This window comes from Rhizophagus irregularis, chromosome 3 (assembly GCF_026210795.1).
Source record: "Rhizophagus irregularis chromosome 3, complete sequence".
In the NCBI taxonomy this organism is placed as follows: domain Eukaryota; kingdom Fungi; phylum Glomeromycota; class Glomeromycetes; order Glomerales; family Glomeraceae; genus Rhizophagus; species Rhizophagus irregularis.
Window position 1 is genome coordinate 1,442,981 of NC_089431.1, and position 19,664 is coordinate 1,462,644.

At 29.4% G+C, this 19,664-nt stretch overlaps 4 protein-coding genes across 4 annotated transcripts; 2 read left to right on the plus strand and 2 right to left on the minus strand.

Moving 5' to 3' along the window:
- Positions 1-2,548: 2,548 nt before the first annotated feature.
- Positions 2,549-3,799, plus strand: OCT59_020368 (uncharacterized protein; the record flags this gene model as incomplete). Its single annotated transcript, XM_066149138.1, has 6 exons — positions 2,549-2,567; positions 2,643-2,695; positions 2,784-2,945; positions 3,029-3,189; positions 3,308-3,385; positions 3,475-3,799. 6 exons carry the CDS (start codon positions 2,549-2,551, stop codon positions 3,797-3,799), a joined length of 798 nt encoding a protein of 265 aa, XP_065990083.1.
- Positions 3,800-4,320: 521 nt separating this feature from the next.
- On the minus strand, positions 4,321-5,291 carry OCT59_020369 (uncharacterized protein). The gene has a single exon (XM_066149139.1). The coding sequence runs from the start codon at positions 5,246-5,248 to the stop codon at positions 4,937-4,939; it is 312 nt and encodes a 103-aa protein (XP_065990084.1). The 5' UTR covers positions 5,249-5,291; the 3' UTR covers positions 4,321-4,936.
- A 7,969-nt stretch (positions 5,292-13,260) lies between these two features.
- On the minus strand, positions 13,261-14,459 carry OCT59_020370 (uncharacterized protein; the record flags this gene model as incomplete). The annotated part of the gene is made up of 2 exons (XM_025330003.2): positions 13,261-13,361; positions 13,436-14,459. 2 exons carry the CDS (start codon positions 14,457-14,459, stop codon positions 13,261-13,263), a joined length of 1,125 nt encoding a protein of 374 aa, XP_025187143.1.
- A 3,785-nt stretch (positions 14,460-18,244) lies between these two features.
- OCT59_020371 (uncharacterized protein) lies at positions 18,245-18,585 on the plus strand (the record flags this gene model as incomplete). Its single annotated transcript, XM_066149140.1, has 2 exons — positions 18,245-18,249; positions 18,348-18,585. 2 exons carry the CDS (start codon positions 18,245-18,247, stop codon positions 18,583-18,585), a joined length of 243 nt encoding a protein of 80 aa, XP_065990085.1.
- Positions 18,586-19,664: the final 1,079 nt, after the last annotated feature.

The window sequence follows — 19,664 nt, forward strand, 5'->3', positions numbered from 1 at the left end:
CTTGGATTTACGTGTAAGATTTAGTCTTTGAGAATTTTTTTAATTAAAAACAAAAGAAGAACAAATTTTATTTTGATATACCGAAAATGACTCTTACTCGTCGGTAACCTTCAAATGAATGAAATCTAAATTTAAGAAAAATAAATATGGAGACCTGCGAACTTCCTTCTTTTGATCCTACAAGATAGATGATTTAACAGCAATAACAGCAATATGTCACATTTTTGATAAAATTTCTTAATGCTAGAAGGCCTAGCAACTTAGTTTTTTGTTATAGTTTTATTTTTGCACATTGTTATCTAATATTACTATAAGCGTATACGTACTAGTTAAAATGATTATTCATTATTGAGTTTCTTTCTTATTCATCCGCACGACTTATCAAGATTGCTCATTTTTAATAATGTAACAATTGTAACATATCAGCTGTTCAATGGATATCATTAGATACTTGTATTATCCTACCCGGTAACTTAATCACCAAGTAGTATTCAAAAAAATCATTTATATTTTAATACTTTAAAATTACTTTTAATATATTAATCATAGATCAATAATTTAAATATTCAGTAAGTACTATGTATTTAAATCCGTCGGCCGAAACGAAATAGAATAAAAAAAAACATTATTATATAATTATAATACAGAAGTAAATGTTTCAATAAATATGAATGACGGACAACATTATACATTTATATCATTCAATAAACCGGTTTCTCATCTGGACGCAAAAAAATAAATACGATTAAATCAATATAGATTTTTTTTTAATTATCAAAAATTTTAGAATATATTATCAACCATTATCATACAGAGCAATATTAAATAACCCACTATCAATGAATGCATAATACAAACTATTCTGTGAATCCGGAAACGGGAGGTTGTCCAAGACTCTGAGAAAGAGTGCTTAGTATGGCGCATGTATTGGGAGGTAAGAGTATATTCTTATTCTTATTCTTGATTTCCCAAGCGGCTTTTACGAGTCTAGTTGCTGGTCCCCATTTTAACCCACAACGTCGATAATCTTCTATTGTAAAACTAATAAAGTCCAAACCCCAAATTTTTTCTTTATCAAGAATCTCTAAGTCACTCTCGTCAAGCAAGTCTATATCTCGTAAAAACTTTATAAGCTTGTCCGTTTTTATCCTGCAGAATAGTTCAAGCCACCATGAGCCCATATTCGACTTGATTCGGTTCAGATTAGCACAAGATTTTTTTCTTTTTTCTTTTTTGTTTGCAACTGAAACAATCAAAATTTTGCTGCACAGGATGATCATAAAACTAAGAACAACTTTCCTTATTCAGTCATGATCATCACGATTGAGCTAAGCCACTATTTCGATATTTTGAAATCTCCAAATGCAACAAAACAGGCATATGTTATTGGTATGTGAACTTTTATTAAAATATATTTAAACATTTTATTTTTGATTAAATAGCAGATCATGATCCCGTTTTAAGGATACATGTCGCGAAACCATCATTATCCCTATAGTTTGCCCACCCAATTTTCTATCAGATAAAACTAGTCTTTTTCTGCTAATAAAAATTTCATAATCAAAACAAATGCACAGTAATAAAAAAAAGAAAAACTTAAAGGATACAAACTAGCTAGTTTGGAAAAAGAAATAGATTTGCGTCATCTACCAACGGCGTATGGCATATCACGTCTGCCACAGTTAGGATTATGTGATAATTGTAGACTTCAAATGAATAAAAACATGGTGTGGTGCTTGCTTGCGGCCATGGTTACCATCCAGTTTGTTATAGCATATATTGCGAGAATTTTTATAAGAATGGTATTTTTGAAAATGTAAATTCTTTTTAAAAAGAATAGAAAAAGGAGCAGATTTACTTACAAATGATGATCTAGATGATAGCGAGAAGGAATATCAGACGAGACAATAAATGAACAAGCAGATGTATCTGCCATGTTAGCAACAGCAATCAGTGATATAAATTATTGGTAATAAATGTACTGTACAGTATAATACAATGATAATAATTATTGGTTTCTTCAAGTATTAATTGTACGCGTAGTAAACCAAAGTCATGTCTAGAGACAGTTTGCTTATTAAGTTAGTGAGGTATTTAAAGAATATAGTACTGATAAAATTACTGTATAAATAGCCTGTGTAACATTAGATCGTGTTTTTTTTTAACATTACTTATATGACGACTTAACGTGATAAAAATAATGTAAAAATTAGGATATTTTTAACGAACAAATAATATGTCCCATATATGTAGAATACCAGATTAACATTGATGAAGAAAATAATAATAATACATAAAACAATTATCGTCAGAAAAGAACTCTATATTTTACATCTCAAAGAAATGATATGGAACATCGAAAAGAATTCTTCGACTTATATAAACATAATAGCTTTAAGGATCTGACATGAAAGGTTTATAAATCTTCGCGAGAAAGCTAATGAGTGGGAATCACTTAAAGAACTTGCAAAGACTTATACAGAAACTGACATAAAAGAGCTTCGGAGGTAAAAATTATTATCGACTGGTAAAATCTCAAAGGAGTTTCATGCAACTGCCCATCACCAGTAAGTGTCTCTCAATGGTTTACCTCTCGAACAAGAAATTCGCGTTAACTTATATTTTTTTTTTATCTAATGAAGGAAAGGAAAGATGGACGAGACTAGAAGCCAAGGCAAAAAGATGGGAAACGAGAGTATCCAAAATAATCAAATGATGGTCGTGACAGTCTAATGGTTATATCGACTGGCGGGAAGGAAATTTTCATTAGTTACGTGGAAAAGAACCGTACTGGCATTTTGTGCAGCCCCCCTTCGTCAGGAAAGAATACTCTTGGCGAGTATTTCCGAGATTATCATAATGATATTTATATTATTCTTGCCGGTATGATATGTGAAGGTGAAGAGACCAAGAGAAATGAGTTTGATGCTTTCTGGATGTGTAAAGTTAGTTGTACTTGGAGTGACATTAGTAATTGTACACCTGTTTGTTGATGAGATATGGTAATCATGCTCGATACTTTTGGCAGAAGGTGAAGATTTTTAGTCAAATACTGGATGTAATGATACTTTTCCTTGGTATGTACCATCCAACACTTGTTGATAATCCAACACCTGCAGAATTTGCTCATGCTCTTGGCCTGAATGATACACTTGTCATGAACTTCGTTCAGAAATGTAATATGCAAAGGTTATAAACGTGATCTTTAATATTACTAACGGGTATCCTGGATTATTTTGAGATGGTTACGTGATCATGCAAGAACTACGTCAACGGCGGAAATTTTACAGTCTCTCGCCTAATCAAGTTTACGAAGTAGTATAGCAACAACTTCTCGTGCTGTTCATTGGACTGAGAACTGGAATCCAAGTAAAGGTGAAACCAAGTAATATGCTATTTATTTGTCGAGATAATGATTTCACCATGATGATGTTGATCCAAATTTTGATATCGCAAAAAGATTTATAAAGTCAGGTGCCTTTGCAAGGATTCCACTAATGGAAAAATAAAATTTTCTGCACCCATCACACGAATTATTCTAAGCCATCATCTCTATACCTCCTCTCTTGCAAAATCACCTAAAATAAATTTTAGAGACTTTTTAGTACGAACTATTGAACGCCTTCCATCTAAATTAATCAATTCACTTGGGAAAGGGATTGATTCATACTTATTCAAAAGAGGCTGGCAGATGGAGTGGTATCGTACTGCAACAACTGTAGTACCAATAGATGCAACAGTTAATGCAGATTGTGGGCACAGTGTTTGGCTCATCAGAATTTCTAGATTCTTACATTAATGGAAATTATTACGAGAGAGTAATAAGTGCAGGAACATGCAAACTGATTCGGAGAATATCCTGACATTCTGCTAAAGAAATGGGTTATTCTAGACTTAGATGCTATGAAAAAGAAGTAAGAACACCTAAACAAAACTTCTGGCATGTGTGCTACTCAGGTGACTGTAAAAGTGTTACTATCAAACGTCGTGATCAGGCTGACTAAACTCTGTTATTGCAAGGTGATAATGTATAAACATGCAGAAACTTTATAATTAATTTAGAAAATATTAAAAATTTATTTAAACAAAGGATGATTTTATGCAAAAAAATCAAAATTTTGCTACACAGAATACACGAAATTATAATGAGGTGAGAGTCATCTGAACTGATGAAGAAACTGAATATTTAATAGAACAAAGAATGAGTAATTTTGGGAGTCAAGCAATGTAGTTTTGGGTTCCGAATTAATTCTTGATTATATTTCTCCCTATGATAATTAGTTATCATAACCAAAAGTATTTGAAAATCAAGTTTAAAGGTTACTTATCTCTATTTTATAGTTATTTATTTTTTCTTTTTTACTCCCTCAAATTAGTTTTTTTGCAAAGTATGACAATAAAAATTAAAAATTAATGTTTTGGAACAAAATTTACTATAAATCAAAACAAAATGGAAAAGAATATATAACTTTTATAAAACATTAATAATATTTTATAATTTAAAAATCATAAGACGCACTACTTTCCTTATTCAGTCATAATCATCCCGATTAAAAATATTATTATTGAATTTCTTTCTTATTCCATCCGCAAGACTTAACAAGTACATTTTGCTATACTCATTTTTAATAATGTACTTAACAATTCGTTCAATAATATCATAGGTACAGTATTTGAAAATTACAAATAACTTATTAGATAATTATTCAGTAAGTAGTATTTATGCATAGAATAAAATTTATAATGTAAAAATAAAATTTAATATTCAATATAATAATATGAATAATGGAAGAGATTATTGTATCATTCGATAAAACAGGTATTCTATTAATATAATCCTTAGTTTTTTTAAAATATTATCATATTATTTAAATATATTTAAATCATCACATTATCACATTATTTATTATACAAAAATAATAAAAAAACGAATAAACTATTCTGTAACAGGAGGTAGATCAAGACTCTTGGAAAGAGTGCTTAATACGGTACGTGTATTGGGTGGTAACAAATTCCAATTCTTGCACCTGATTTCCCAAGCGGCTCTTATAAGTCTTATTGCTGGTCCCCATTTCAACCCACAAAGATGAAAATCTTGTCTTGAAAAGCTTATAAAATCCAATCCGTTAATCTTTTCGATGATAAGAATCTGTAAGTCACTTTCGTCAAGCAAGTTTATGTCGCGTAGAAACTTGATAAGCACTTCAGTATTTACTATGTTGAACAGTTCAGACCACCACTCGGTCATGTTTGATTTGCTTGGTTCGGATTGGGCAAGATTTTTTTTTTTGTAAATTAGAGAAATCAAAAATTTTTGCTACCTAGTCATAAGACCAGGCCAACTTTCCCAATTCGGCCATGATTTTTTTAGCCGCTAAGCCACCAATTTCTAAACATTCTAATTGAAATAAAATATTTCGTTTCGTGTTCATAATAAATTAGCCATCTGTTAAACATCTTTCAGTCTTTCACGAATATTCGTGATAAGAAGTCTCCCACGATAAACAAAATTATTAAAATTATTCAAATTTAACGTAAATGTTAATAGGACTAATAGGACTACTGTAATTATTTGTAGTGAGAAAATGTATTAATTTTATAATTTATTGTCATTATTGAAATGAAAGACACAATTGGGTGGAAATCTTCAAGATTGTTTAAACAATTGGAAAGAAGGGAAAAAATCTTTATTTTTTGTTGAACTAAAAAAAGGAGGTTTCTTGACAAAAATTTATTATGCTAACAAATTTTTCTTTAGATATAATAAAAGTTATATCAAGTGATAGAACGAAATACAATATTATTCTTCACAGAAATTTTAATATATATGAGCAAATATAATCATAACATATAAAAACGCATAATTTTTTTTTTTTGCTTTTTTGCATGTAATGTACAGTACACGTTAATTTATTTTGTAAAAATGTTAAAAAATAAATATATGTTTATTTATTTATTTATATATTTTCGTACTCATAAAAAATATTTCATGAAGAACTACATGAAAAAAAATAAACAAAGAAAAAAATAAAATAAAATAAAATAAAATAAAATATTTAAAACATTATGTTAAAAAAGAAGATCCAGAGCACGAAAGTATTGGTATTTTTGTTCGCAATTTATTTGCCGCATCCGCAGTTTCCGGAGCAATCCGTGCAAGTGCATGTGCTATATTAATAATTTACGAAAATAACTTAAATATATATATAAAAGACACAAATGAATAAAAAAAAAATATATATATATATAATATTTACGTGGATCCGCAGGTTTTGCAAGGGTCAGTGCTAGTCATTTTGTTATTATTAATTTTTTAGATAGAAGTATTTGAGAAGGTTTGATTTTTTTTTTTCTTTAACGTTTCAGTTGTATGTAATTTGAGAATGTCAGATAGGTGAAAATAGGGTATATTTATATTGTTTTTTTCGATTGATTGAAATAAATTTTTTCCGAATAATCGGAGGAAAAAATCTTGCTTAAATAATCGGCAAAAATAGCTCAATTCTATATTTGGATTAGCAAAAATGCCTCAAATATTTGAGTAACCGGCGAAAATAACGCATCAAGTCATTATCCTGTTAATCAATTATTGTGATAAAGATAAGAATTTTGAATGACCACATAAAGAGAGGTATTAATTTCATTTGTCCATTATTGTAACCCAAGAGGCTTATCAATCAAAACATTTAAATGAATGACCAAATGGTTTGTCGATTAAACCGGATGATTTACATTATCTCAATATCGAACGTATTTGATAGAATGATAAGTAATTTACACTAAAAATTTTTTCTCATGCTTTCTTTCTTACATTAAAGTTCCTACCCCTTAAACTTAAAATTTTCATTCCTCCACCATTTCTACATTAAAACTTTTATTACCTATTCTCAAAAAGAAAATCATTAAAACAAGTTAGATGTACTAGTGACCCGTTCTTATAAAAAAAAAAAAAGGAAAAAGAATGGTTAGTACCGTTCATAGAAAAAGGAACCAATCATCACAGTTATCACAAGTCGTTAGAAAGCCGGGCTGTATGCTTAGGGATGGGGAAAGTTCGCGGTTGAGTGGTTCGAGTTGGTTCGTTCCTGTTCGGTTCAGTACTTTCGGGTTCTGATAAAATTTTGATATGAACTAGACCGAACTAACCAAATCGTATTATAGAACCATTATGAAATCGAAACCAGTTCATTCAATCTGAACAAGCTCAAGTCGATCCATCACAATAGTATCGGTTCAGGACCGGAGCGGCCGGTTCCCATCACTACAGTGAATGCTAGAAAAAAAAAGAATCTAATCTAGGAGGAACACAAGTTCAGTTGAAAGAGCCAAGTCCGAATGTTAATAAAAAGAAAAAGGAATGGTTAAATACCGTTCCTAATAAGAAAGAGGGCTTTGAAATTTGCCTCATAGAGGCTAATCATAAAAAAGAAGAAAAGTACCTCTGCTATAAAGGCAAATTATGTATATTTGTCTTTTAAAAATTTTTCTGATTAAAATTGAGGCACCTCATAACGGTGAAGATTTGGTGCGATCTGAGGTACACAGGCGAACGCGATAAATCGGATTGATTTAGAGAAATAACCGGTATAGTAAGATATCCGATATATCAAAAAATCTTCTTATACCGGATTTATATGAAAATTATGTTAGGATCCGATGTATCAAGATACAGAAAAATAAAGCTATTCCCAAACTTTGATTAAAATATTAAAATTAAAAAAGAATGGTAAAATTGTATGCGAATTTTGGTATAAAATGATTAATTTTAATTCTGGTCAAAATTGACCATTTCAGCTGGAGTTGAACATTTTTTAAATTTACAATAATATAAAAGTATGCTAAAAAAGGATATCCATGTAAATACAAATCAAAATACTTACATCAAATAAATTATTAATTTCTTCGTGAGTAGCACTTAAATTTCCGATTATGTAATTTCAATCGGGTAGTCCTATTTTGTAAAATTTCTCGAGTATCTTTGATAGCTATTTTCGATTCCTCACTTAAAGTTTGATTGTATAATACTGCATTTCAAATTTCTTCATTGTTCCCAAATTTTTAAAAACTTGCTCAGAGTCAGAACTCATATCACTTCTCTTTAAAGCTATATAATTGACATCATACGTTTTGCATGAATGATATGGTGCTGTTCGAACTGTTACTAGAAAATCAAAATCTCCTTCCAAAAACAAACAAATCGTTGCAAGTTGAACAGAACCAAATGTAGTTCGATGGTATGGTCAGCACGACAGCACCACCATCAGTATAAATATCTAGCATTTCGGGCAAAATAGTATATTTTTCACGAAACACTTTAGCCATTCAGCGGAATGCCTAAGTGCTAAGCTAGATTGAAAAACAGAGTCCTTATAGGTTACATATACTTGTCCTTGATAGAAACTTTCGCTGATATCTTTAGGAATATTACATAATAATGAAACCCGTAAAATCGGGATCACATGATGTTAACTCCATATCAGTAAATTCCAATGTAGCTTTATTGCGAACTCCTGTTGATATTTCAACTGTTTCTCCGATTGGAACCTTATGTTTGTCATCTGCAGATATAAAGCAGGTAAAATTTCGAGATTTGATAGCAAAAAGACTTGTATAATGAAACAATGCAGCACAATAATGTGCATCAGGATGAGATTTTCGGAGAAGTCTACTTTGTACTTTGTAAGAAATGTTAAATCGACCAGAATATTGTATAGCAGTTTTTGTATAGATGTTTTTCGGCCAAAATTGGAGTCTAATCCACTCACTGCTTGGAACCGAAATTGTTGAAAATTTTTCTTCATCATGCTTAGCTTTTAGGCGTTTCACGTAGTTCTTGAATTGATATTGCAACTGGCGTATACAAATTTGTTGATCATGTACTGCTAAAACAATCTTTCAAATAAAATCAAAATATTCATATTAATACTTTTAATATTAAATTGGAACATTAATTAAATTACTTAATTCATTAAAATATGCAAATAAATTTAGTAGTTTTTTTAATATCATAATAGAACTATGATGTGAATTCGGTAACAGAAGGTTGTCCAAAGACTCTGAACAAGAATGTTTAGTACGGTGCATATATTGGGTAATGACATTTTCAATTAATTTTGCAAGTCTTGTAAAATTAATAAAGTCCAACCCGCAAACGTTTTCTTTGTTAAGAGCTTGTAAGTCACTCTCGTCAGGCAGGCCCGCATCTCGCAAAAAACTGATAAATTTGCGGTTTTATCCTGTTAGTAATCACGAGCCTATGTTCGATTTGCACAGGATTTTTATTTTCTTTACAAAAGAAATTTGAAATTTACTACAGTGCTATAAGGCTTAATCGTACTAATGAAAAACAATACTTTCAGTATCCATGAGTATTTTTCAAAAATATTAACCTTTCATTGTGTCATTCATCTTCCGTATCCGTAATGAATTAGTTGTATTTTGCTGACGTTCGTCCATTTGTTTTAATATTCCACGCGAATATCCGTGATAAGAATAACAAAAAAAAAGTCTTCCACGATAAACAAAAATTTTCGTGGAATATATCTTAATTCTACGTAATTGATAATAATAAAACCTTAATACACGAAAAACATTAAATATATATATATGTAACTACATGTGTGTATTAAATAGGACTAATTACTTGTAAAGTGAAAAAACGTATTAATATTATATTTGTTGTCATTATTGAAAAGAAAGATACAGTTTAAGTGGAATTTTTCAAAGAACTTTATAAACAATTGGACAGAAGGGAGACGTTCGTTATCTTTTTGTTGAAAAAAAAGGATATTTTTTATTTATAAACTTGTATATATTTATCGTATAATTATTCATTTTTCATGAAGATAGTTTGACAGAGTCACTTGACAATCTTGACATGCCGATTCGATTTCTAAAGAACGATTAGAGTTATTGAGCTCATTCCTGCGAATGCCTTTTTTGAGTTTTACTATATGATCAAAATATCATCACATAATATTCATCCTTAAATTTATTTGTAAAAATGATTTATTAACAAAAAACAAGAATATGTTTATTTATATATTTTCGTACTCATAAAAAAAATATTTCATGAAGAACAACAATTTGACAAGGTTTAATGGTTTAAAATTTTTTTCTTTAACGTTTCAGTTATGTATAAAGAGGTATATTTATATTGTTTTTTTCGATTGATTGAAATAAACGAAATTTCTCTGAATAATTGGAGGAAAAAATCTAAATAATCGGCAAAAATATCTCAAATATATAAAGTCTCAAATATTTTAGGTACCCGGCGAAAAGAACGCATCAAGTTGATCAATTATTTTGATAAATACATGAAAAGATCTGGAAGAATTCGAATGACCGCATAAAGAGAGAAGCATTTTTTTCATTTGTCCATTATCGTAAGCCAAGAGGTTTATCAAAACATTTACGTGAACGGTAAATGTTTTGTCGATTAAACCGGATGATTTACATAATCTCAATATCGAACGTATTTGATAGAATGATAAGTAATTTACACTAAAAATTTTTCCCACATTAAAGTTCCTACCCCTTAAATTTAAAATTTTCATTCCTCTACCATTTCTATTTTCTCACATTATAACTTTTATTACCTATTCTCAAAAAGGAAATCATTATAATAAAATAGTCAAGTTAGGTGTAGTGACCCGTTCCTAAAAAAAAAAAAGGAAAAAAGAATGGTTAGGCACCTCAGATCGGTGAAGATTTGATGCGATCTGAACAGTGTTCCAAAGTGACAAAATTTTTTGATGAAACTGAATAAATTAAAAGTAGAATGAATATTGATTAATCCCGAATTTTATTTATAAACAAGAATTATCATCTCAAATATCGCTGTACAGTAGTAAAATTTACTTTTTTTTCAACGTGATAAATTAATAAATGTGATACAAAATCCCGAAATTCAATATCTCACTCAACTTAATATTTTACAAAAACAAATAATTAACTTTTTTTTTATCAATATTTTCAATTTCGGGATTATATGGTGAATTCGGGATTTAGAATGTCCATTTCACTGAAATCAATTTTATCGAAATGAAATTCAGCAAAATGGATGATTCGGTGAAATGGATTCGATAAAATGCGAAACATCCTTTCGGTGAAACATCCCTTCGGCGAAATGTACCGTAATCCATGATCAAACATCACATATGAAAACGAATTTTTCTGGTAGATAATTTGAGCATCATTTTTTTTTACTTTATTCGCACGCACTTGAATAAAATTTAATGTACAGTAATGTACAAATATTCATTCCTTAAATTTATTTATAAAAATGATTTATTAACAAAAACAAAAATATGTTTATTTATATATTTTCGTACTCATAAAAAATATTTCATAAAGAACATGAAAAAAATAACAAAGAAAAAACAAAACAAAATAGAACAATTAAAATATTATTTTTTTTTAAAAAAAAAAAAAGATCCAGAGCACGAAGGTATTGATATTTTGGATGTTTTTGTTCGCAATTTAAATTTATTTACCGCATCCGCAGTTTCCGGAGCAATCCGTGCAAGTGCATGTGCTATATAAATTTAAAAATAAATATTTTTTTTTATAAAGACGCAAAATAAAAAAAAAAATTAATATTTACGTGGATCCGCAGGTTTTGCAAGGGTCGGTGCTAGTCATTTTGTTATTTTTTTTTTGGATAGAAGTATTTGAAAAGGTTTGATTGCTTTAATTTTTTTTTTTGACGTTTCAATTATATGTAAAAAGAATCGATTTGAAGAATGCTAAATGGGTGAAAAGAGGGTACTTTTATATTGTTTTTTCGATTGATCGACTTTTCGAATTTTAAGTCGAATCTGAGAAAAATAAGCGCTAAAATCTGAGTAACTGGTGAAATAACGCATTAAGTCTTTATCGGGTTAGCACATGGGATGGTCGCATAAAGAGATATTTTCATTTGTCTATTATTGTAAGCCAAGAGGTTTATCAATCACTTAAACATTTACATGAATTACATGAAACGGTCAAGTGATTTTATCAATATCGGCATTTACTTTGAGAGTAATTGATAAAGAAAGATAAAACATGAAAAATCCGGAACGTATAATTTAGGCGCTCAAAAAGATTTGCATCAGGAAAAAAAATTATCTCTGGTGATCTAGTGTTATTAACGCAAGAGATAGTAACGATCCTACCTTATTATTAATCCGCAGTCGCGCATTAATCTAGCAGCGTTTTTAAAAAATAGAAACTTAAATATACTAAATTTTAGTGTAAATTAATTTGTTAGTTTTCTAATAAATTAAATCTCGGATAAATTACAAAATTAAATAATAAATTAAGGTGAATTGCTCAAATTGTCATTATACAACATATATATATATAGTGTGTTACAAAAGAAACCGGAAAATTACAAAAAAGCGTCAAAATAGCTTCCAATTTGAATCATATTACCACTTTTTAAAAATTTTATAATTTATAGTAGAATAATGAGAAAAAAATCATTCAAATTACAAAAATGCATTAAAATGCAAAATAATTTTGAATCCTAAAGCTACATTTTGATATCTTTAAAAGTCATAGTTGTTTTCTAACTTCCTGGAAAAACTTAAAAAAATTAACTACAAATGCTTATTTCTGGTTTAAAGACTTAGTATAAAAATTTATTAAATAAAAGTATAAATTAAATTCACTTAAAATTCCAAGAAGCAAACTAAAATTTTTTTTTTGCAGTCTAATATAAGTTATGGTAAAAAATGAATTTTAATTCTGAAAATTGTAATATTGGCACAGGCATATATGATAATGTAGTATTGTAAAATGTAAACTTATTATTGAAAATAAATCTTCTATTATTATATTAATAAAAAGAGTTGAAAATTTTCATATGATTTGGAATTGATTATAATTATTATTTTTAGAATATACTTATCCGCTGCAAATAATTATTGTTCCTGCCTAAAAAACAATAGATACTGGAAATTTTGATACATTTACGTGTAGTCACACAACCGTAACTAATAATGTAAGATTTCAAGACAGATGTGACAAATCATATGACTAAAATTGTGCAATAGTTATGGGTATTAAATAGGATTTTATTCATAAAAAATTCATTTTCAAGTTAGTCAGGACAAATAACCTATCTCAAACCCTAAAAATTATATTATTTATATATAATACTAACTGTTAGACAAAAGCTATAGTTAAATTCAGTTTATGTTACATTGCAAATTTTATTATGTTAGCGAATGCTAAAGCCATTTCAATCTGCGATAATGGTTTATACTAACTATTTTAAGTTAATTGGGCAAATCCAACTTGACGATTGCCTTGATCAAAAATGGTGTATACGTTCTTTAAGAATGCACTGCCAATATGCCATTCTGTGTCCGATCCTGAAGGATTTTGAAAAAAAGAATACCTTTTAAACATTTTAATTAAAAATACATTAAACAAATCGTATAATTACCAGTATCGGCGTAAACAACAGATCCAATGCAATCATCTTCATCTATTTCAACTGTAAAATCTCTAGGATCTATATTCCAAGTCTTACCGCTGAATACCAGACTAATTTCATGTTGTTCTTCACAAGGTAGTGCGAAGGTCCCATCATCATTGTCTATAGCAGTGGGAATTGCAGCATAAAATGTATCAGCATCATCAGGTGGCATAATTATTCGTGTGGACCCAACATCAATAAGTCCAGTACGACCTTCGAGATTTAATTCTTCGCCATCGACAACGCAGTTATCAATAGGGATCTCCCATTGGCCGCCATTATCATCTACTAGATGTGTAAAGGTAAGTGTATCTGTATGGTATCTATCTGGATTACTCCCACCGATTGTTAATTCGCTTGGTGATTGATCTGCATCCCTCCCAAGCTTAAAAGAGAATTGTGGATTATCGAGCTGATTATTATTTATAAGGTTCGTGATTGGTGTGGTTTGTTCGTTTTGACTTGCGTCACTAAATGCCATCCCCATTATACCCACATATGGGTGTTCAAAATCATCAGAAATTTCATTAACCACTCCAAACTCTTGTGCATCTACCGAAATACCCGCTATTACAATAGTGGTCTTGGCTGAATCCCCGGTTGCTCCTGTGCCATCAGCGTATTCGACTTCAAAATCTTTTCCTTCAATTGGAGTGAAAGATGTATCAAGACCTGAATCATATTTAGGTTTATCTTCGCATGCAGGTGATCCACAATTTTTACCAAAAACAAATAAATCGCCTGATCCTGTATCAAATTGTATATCAAAATTCTGTGGGGTGCCTGTGCCAAAGGTAATTTGTCCAAAATAAGCAACATCTGGTTCTTCTTGGTTTACTGGCATGGATCCAATTGCTCGCCTGGAAAGCCTGCGACGAGTGATTGATTTCGACTTTAGCGGAATTGTATACACATTAGGTTTGTCATAGGGTAATGCATCAACAGATAGAAAAATTGCTACTGCGAATGTAAATATATGCAAAGCGCGCATGATGAATTAAGAGTAGTATTGAGAAAGATATCTTATGTGAGTGATTTTATTCACAAAGAAATTGCATTCTAGCTCCATTTTTATATATTTTGAGAATGCTGATCGAATAAGGTTTCTCGAAGTTAAAGAAATTTGATTCCGGCCGGATATGATCATCAAATCCGATAATTATTTTCTCAAATTAGGGATGATCTTAAAAAGAAATTCATGTACAAATCACCTTTATAATATGAAAATTTTTGTCGATCTGAATACAATATCATATTCATTATAGAAATATAGAAAAAGGAAACCCCAGTTTTACTGATATTATGCATCCATCAGTCACGGCAAGAATCACTATGTTCGGCTAACATGTGATTACATAAATCCGCCGATATGAAAAATTAATTAGTCTCAAAGTAGTTCTGTTAGAATTTCTTGTCGTGTGTATTTATCAGTATCGATTATAGAGTAATTAATTACGGCATATGAAGCTTATACCGTATTATATTAACTCGCCATAATGCCGTAATGCCGTAATTATTTAATGCCAAATATACAAAAATTAAACAAAGAAAGTAAATATTTTTATAATTTGTAAATCTATAATGCTGATCTTTGATGATTTGTTAGATATTTAAATGGTAAAATCCATATTTCTTAATGCCGTAATTTCAATTCTGGCACCTATACCTCCTTACGAATATCTATCCTATAAATACTTTTTTTTGCATTAATCTAGAATTAGAGGATATTGATTCAACAGCATACTGAATCTTATATTTCATCTGCGCGTATCTAGATCTAACCCAATTTTGTAGATCAAATTACAATGACAGTCGATTCATCTTTAATTGTTTCGAATTTTCCATTTCATTTAATTTAATTTCCCTCTTCTTTATACTCCTTGAGTTTCATGAAATAAAATTTTTTTTTACTTTTTTTTTTAATTATAACGAAATGTTACGGCTGTTATGCGTATTAATTTTTTTGTTTTTGAATAAATGGCCAACACAGAAGAAATCCATAACTATTCTTTTGATCCAGTTATTAAATTTAAGGCAATTTCTATTTGTACATGGGTGTTTAATACAGTCGGCTCGCGTTATAACGAATTTGGTGTCTGGGCTGATCTGACCTTCGTTATAAGAAAATTCGTTATTATTATAGGAAAATCTGGTATTTGTATATTGCGGTATACTGCATTACAATTGAAATTTATATAATGTGAATAATTTTATGTCACACGGTGAAAATTACATACGCTGAAATAAAATTCGTTTAATTTATGAAATTTTTATAAAATAGTGTCGTTATAATATAAAATTCGTTACAATGTGAGTCATTTTGTATATACTGTTTATACACTTTACTTCTTTAAACGGTATACAGCATTTAATTAGTAAAATTCGGTATAGTAATATGAAAATCCGTTGTACTAAATAATTCGTTGTATTGAAATTCGTTATAACGCGAGCCGACTGTACTTGGGTTATATAATTTATATTAAAAAAGAACCATGCGATGGTTAGTGTATGACAAATAATATAAAAATTCTAAGTTCTTAAAATAAATAGTAAAAATCAATAACGGAAGGTGATACCAGTGACAAATTAACTTGGGTATCAGGACATTTCGCCGAAAGGTGTTTCGCCAAAACCCATTTTGCCAAAGCCATTTCGCCGAAGGGATGTTTCTCCGAAGGGACGTTTCTCTGAAACCCATTTCACCGAATTCCATTTCGCCGAAGCCATTTCGCCGAATTGACGTTTGTCAAATATTATTTATTACATTTGTTTATTTTATTGCTTTTATACTAAATACATGAAGAATTTTTTCTAGAAAATTTTTGAATTAGCTAATTTTTATTAAATTCGTCTTGTTGTTTATAATATATTAATCATTTTTTACTGAATAAATGTTTTCAGGAAAATAAAGTTATTTATTTATTGCTTAACAATTAATATCAGTTACTTGAATGTTAAAGTGATAATATCATAGAAGAAAGACACTTAAAAATAATTTTTTTGTTCAAACGTTTTGCAATTTGATTTATACGTAAATATAGCATAGCTAATATTGCTCTCACATTATTCAAGTAAGAAATATTTTAATAATGAGAGTAATTCTTATTGTTGGTTGTTAAGAAAAGTAAATTGGTTAATTTTATTTTTATTGCAAAAATAAGTGACGTGGCAAAAGAACGTAAAATAGAAACTAAAAAAAATGAAAATATAAAGTACTCAATCAAGAATCGAAGATATTATTCAACATCTAAGTTTTATTTTATACATTTTCATTTGTATATTCGAGTGTAAATTAGAATATCTATTAAGGTTCCTGATGTAATTTAATAATAAAAAAAAAAATTTATTTTCATTGCGTGATTAATATTTTTATAAAAGTGATAATCGCTATTATTTCTATCATTTTTGGCAAAATGGTTCAGCGAAATGTACCGTAACCAGTTTAAACACCCTAGTGCATATTATACGTTGTATCTTCAAATGAAAAAAATGCGAAATATACTCTGGATTAAGTCTTTCCACTATTTCATCTAACGCAAGTACTTGTAATCCATCCAAAAGAACTTCAAATGTATTTCCATGTGATATCCTCTGAGGAATAGCCATTTAAGTTGTTCTTCAAAATATTCTTTGCTTAAATTACACTCTTTCAACTTCGAATAAAATTCCTTTACCGTATAATTGCCTTGATCCTTTATCCCAAATAAAAATTCCGTTCTTTTGGTCCATTCAAGGTTCGCCTCTCTTTTTCCATATATCATTTATACTGCGAGAATTTTCAGATTCCGTTCTGGAAGATTCTTTAAAATAATTGATATTATCTCCGGCGGAGGTTGTTCTAATAAATTAACTATATGCATTTTTTATATAGTTAGAAGATATTTCAATCGGAAAAAATAAGGTATTAGCGGTATATGTAGCCCAGAAAAAAATCTTCCAGGCAGATGATCACTACTCTAGATGTAATAACCCTCGTTCCAATAATAAATAAAAAATTATTTGAGGTACTTAATCTCGATAAAAAAATGGCGCTTGCTCTACCTGAAATACTAAATAAGATTCTAAATGTCTTAGCTAAAGATAACACACTATATCCCACTTTTCTCGTCTCTAAACTTGGTTCATGTGCGCCAGTCCAATTTTATGAAATGTTTATGACATTCGTGGCATGACGCGACTGGAAAAGTTCATTCAAATAAATCCTAGACCGATTTATAAACAGTCTGCAATACCTCGTAATTGCGCACCATTCTAATCTTTTGAATGAGATAATTGAAAAAATCGTTCAAAAATTTTCCAAATATAATTCATCTAGATTTTCTAGATTTGGGGGAAGTACAGGCTTTGATAATAAAGCTTTAATTAAGCATATCCTAACCTGATCCATCTTAACGTTTTTAGCAATGGAGGTTTAAACGACCATTCTATCACTAAAATTGCAAAGAAATATAATAAATTGTAGTTTTTAGATATTGGTTGGGCGGAGAAATCACTCTGTGAAATTGCGCACGGCTCATGTAATAAGTTAAAACACCTAGGAATTAGTGGATATCAGAATCTTATCACTGATAGTATTATACATAATATCGCAGAATCCTACCTTATCCTCCAATCCTTAGATATTAGTGATTGTAATAGACTTACTGATACTGCTATTTATACCATCACAGGTTTATATCCAAATCTAAGAAGTTTAAAACTTAAGCACTGTGATGGAATAAGTGATACTGCCATCAGGAAAATCGCACAACATCATTATTTGGAATATCTAAAACTATGCAGTATGAAAAGTTCTTAGTGATAAATCAATATGCATTATTGCGCAATCATGCCCAAATATCCAATATCTTGATTTTCAATTTTGCAACATTACTAACAGAGCTGTAAAAGAAATTTCCAATTCATCAATTTCTAAAATTGCAACGTGTTCTAGTATTGTATATCTTTATCTTGGACATGCTGAGTTCGTTTTCAATACAACACTTAAAGCTGTTGCAGAACATTTAAATAGTGTAGAATATCTTGGCCTGAAAAATTGTTATAGAGTTAGTCAAAAAATAGTGAACAAGATATTTCCTGATCTCAAAATAGGAGGGTATTATACACTTCCTATTTAACAGTAATAATAACAGATTCATGAAAGTTTTCTGTATAGGAATTATTACTTCAGATTCACCATTCTGCTTAATCAGCTAGTAATCTATCAACAGCTCTTAACATTAAGGAGGAAATAATACTTTGAGTCAAATTGTCTAGCTATAATGTATTACTAATGTATATATTAGAATTAGGTCAGATCCCTTTTAGATTTTGCCTTCTTATTGCCAGATTTTTTCTTTATATATATTATTTTACCTGGGTTCACTTTATGAATCTTCTTTTCTGGTGGCACATAATCCGCATCAAATTCTTCAACTCAGATAAACTGGACTCAGATGAACTATTTATGGATTTTTTACTACAATTGCAATGCCCTATAGCAAGTAATTTATCCACATTATCCTTTAGCCAATCCATATGTTCTTCTATACATTTTTCTAGTCAATTAACTTTCTTTTTAAGCTTTTTTATATTGGAAATAATAATCATCCAGTCTTTTCTCTAGCACCTTAATTTGCCCCAAAAGTGCACTATATACTTCTGCATTTTGCTTGTCTAGCCCAACTAACTTGGTTAATTTCTCTGTATACCTGATAACTTCCTACTTGTAAGATATACTATCAGATAAATACTTTTGATCAGTTACTATTTTCATAAAATTTTATATATGAAATATCTTGCTTTAAATGAAAAATTAAAAATTTAATAAACAATATCTGCTAATGCTAAAGTATTATCCATCTATATGATTAATTTTTATTAAAGAGTTTGAATAACTTTTCCTAATTGAATAGACATATAAATATTATCAAGATTAATTTCTTTTTTCTTTTATTTTTACCTAATCCTCTAATCTTTTCAAACAATTGCAAGAAGGTGAGTTGTTTATTATACTATAGTGTTTTACTAATACAACTTGGTCTATTACTTATCTACAAGCCAATTTTTGCAAATATTGATGATAAAAATTATTTTTACTTTTATAAATCCTACTAGTATAGTCCATACCTATTACCTTTAATTTGCATGAAGTAATTTTATATTTGGCTATAATAATATTATTATTCTGGAATATATTAATTATTAGATTATGATG